This window comes from Mesitornis unicolor, unplaced genomic scaffold, assembly GCF_000695765.1.
Source record: "Mesitornis unicolor isolate BGI_N332 unplaced genomic scaffold, ASM69576v1 scaffold26224, whole genome shotgun sequence".
NCBI lineage: Eukaryota > Metazoa > Chordata > Aves > Mesitornithiformes > Mesitornithidae > Mesitornis > Mesitornis unicolor.
The window spans coordinates 1-1,986 of NW_010182469.1; the positions used below are offsets into that span (position 1 = coordinate 1).

The window sequence follows — 1,986 nt, forward strand, 5'->3', positions numbered from 1 at the left end:
CGTTCTGTGATTCTGTGATTCTGTGTGAATTGTATATAGGCAGAGCTACTCTCCACATTCTTCTGATTTTCTTCCTGAGTTGGGTGCTTTTCATTAGTTTCTCTTAACTAATACTTTCACAAAAAAAAGGGCACTAAAAAAATCCAGAACCAAAGAGTGCTGGTTAAGGATGCAAAGAAGAAGAGATACTATTACAGCTTAAAGGTTGAAAAGTTTCCAGGAAAGAGATCCTCTCTATAAAGGAGTGTTTTGTTTTCCAACATATGAGTGCTCATCTTGGCAGCAGCAAAGAACCTGATATTTGAGGTGCTAGGCTGGTTTTTTGTTTGTTTTAAATAATATCTGCTTATTAGGAATTACTGAAAAGAAGTAAAATCCTATGATAGGAAGGAGGAAAGGAGGGTATGGAGGTGATCACTGGAATTCCTTGGTACATACTTGAGAGAACTGGAGGTTATAACCAGCTAAGAGATGGAGATACATGCACAGCAGAAATAGGGTTTTGGAGTTTTTTTTTGGTCATTCATTAAAAACTACGTGGGCTTCGCTGTCACAGCAAGGCAATTTGAGAGCCGTGCCCTTAACTGCTTTTGTTTCTTAGCCTTTGAAGATGCTGACAGTGCTGTGGATGACCGGGACAGTGACTATCGCAGTGAGACAAGCAACAGCATTCCTCCTCCGTACCACACGACTGCGCAGCCCAACGCCTCTGTGCACCAGTTCGCTGCACCCTCACGCCTGCAGCAGCAAGGGGTCTTGCGGGAGTCCTGCGCTGACTCCTTGCAGAGCTATGATCTGGATTACCGGGAGCGTGCGGCCATCAGGTGAGTGCTGTCTTCTGGGTAGCTCTGTGCTTCCCACTGATTTTCCAGAGCAGACCCTGAAGGCTCCATGCTAGAGAAGGAGGGCTCTCAGAGTCTTCTGATGGGAAGGTTTTACATGTTTTGTTAGTGCTGGGACTCTGCCGTGAACCAGGAAAAAACCATAAAGCTGTGTGCTACACCAGATCTAGCAGTTTAGTGAATTATTTTTAAAAAATATGCTCAACTCTGAGGTCATTTATTCTTGGTTGTACTTTCACCTTACCTTTTGAAGGCCAGAGCACTGAGTAATTGGTTGTTCTGGTACCGTTGCGTGGATGTGCCTCCCAAGCCAGTGAACCATGTTCTAGCAGAGTTATCCCATTAGGAGTTTCTTTCTTGGGATTTCTATTTATTTTCTGTTATGGATTAGATCCTGTTCTTTGATTACCTCTGCCAAAACAGCGTATTCAAGAAGAAAGTCTGTACTCAATTAGATGTTTTTTTCCCCCCTGTTATCATGTAGCACTGTTGAATGGTGTGTTCTCTTTTGATTTCTTTTGAGTTGTATGAAAGATAGTTGCTCTAAATTAGCTCTGTGACCATAGATCAGTAGTTTCACAACTGCTTTTATCTTCTTTAAGTACTAAGCATTGCAGCATTAACTTACCAGGATCAGTGGCTGTGAACTAGAGCTGGTGGGGCTGGGAGGTGTAGAAATTTAAAAAAACCTGCAGTTTCAAATAAAGGATGATTTCAGTGAAAGGCTGTTGATGAGCTAAGTCCAAGTAGAAGAACTTGGGCAGTGCTGGTCAGCTTGGTAAGAGCAGGTGTGCAAAACAGGCCATGCTGCTGCTTCTGCCTTTGCTGTGGAAGGAAGAGGCAGTTGCTTAAACGCTGTTAGAGATGCAGTGTTTTATGTGTGTTGTAACTGATTTGTTCTACCTTACCCTCCTTGGTAAGAATGCTCTTGTTTCGTGAAGACTGGACCTGACTTCGGTTGTCCCCATGGGTTTGTGACTAGGGCTAAATTTTACTCTTTTTGTCTTACAGTCCTTAATGGTAAAAGCTGAACTTTAATGGTAACATTTAATGTTGTTACAGTTATTGAGATTTCAAGTGGGAGAGGCAAGCGTTCCAGGAAAACGCATTTGCTGCAGTGTGCCATGTCATTCTGAGTGCTCTT

At 42.8% G+C, this 1,986-nt stretch overlaps 1 protein-coding gene across 1 annotated transcript in view; it reads left to right on the top strand.

The window, feature by feature from the left end:
* Positions 1–601: 601 nt before the first annotated feature.
* Positions 602–1,986, top strand: part of LOC104540072 (protein unc-13 homolog B-like) — a gene marked incomplete at both ends in the record, with an annotated part of 67,966 nt that continues 66,581 nt past the window's right edge. Inside the window, one exon of the mRNA XM_010183786.1 lies at positions 602–824. Within this exon, the coding sequence (XP_010182088.1) occupies positions 602–824 (223 nt within the window). The remainder of the gene's footprint in view (positions 825–1,986) is intronic.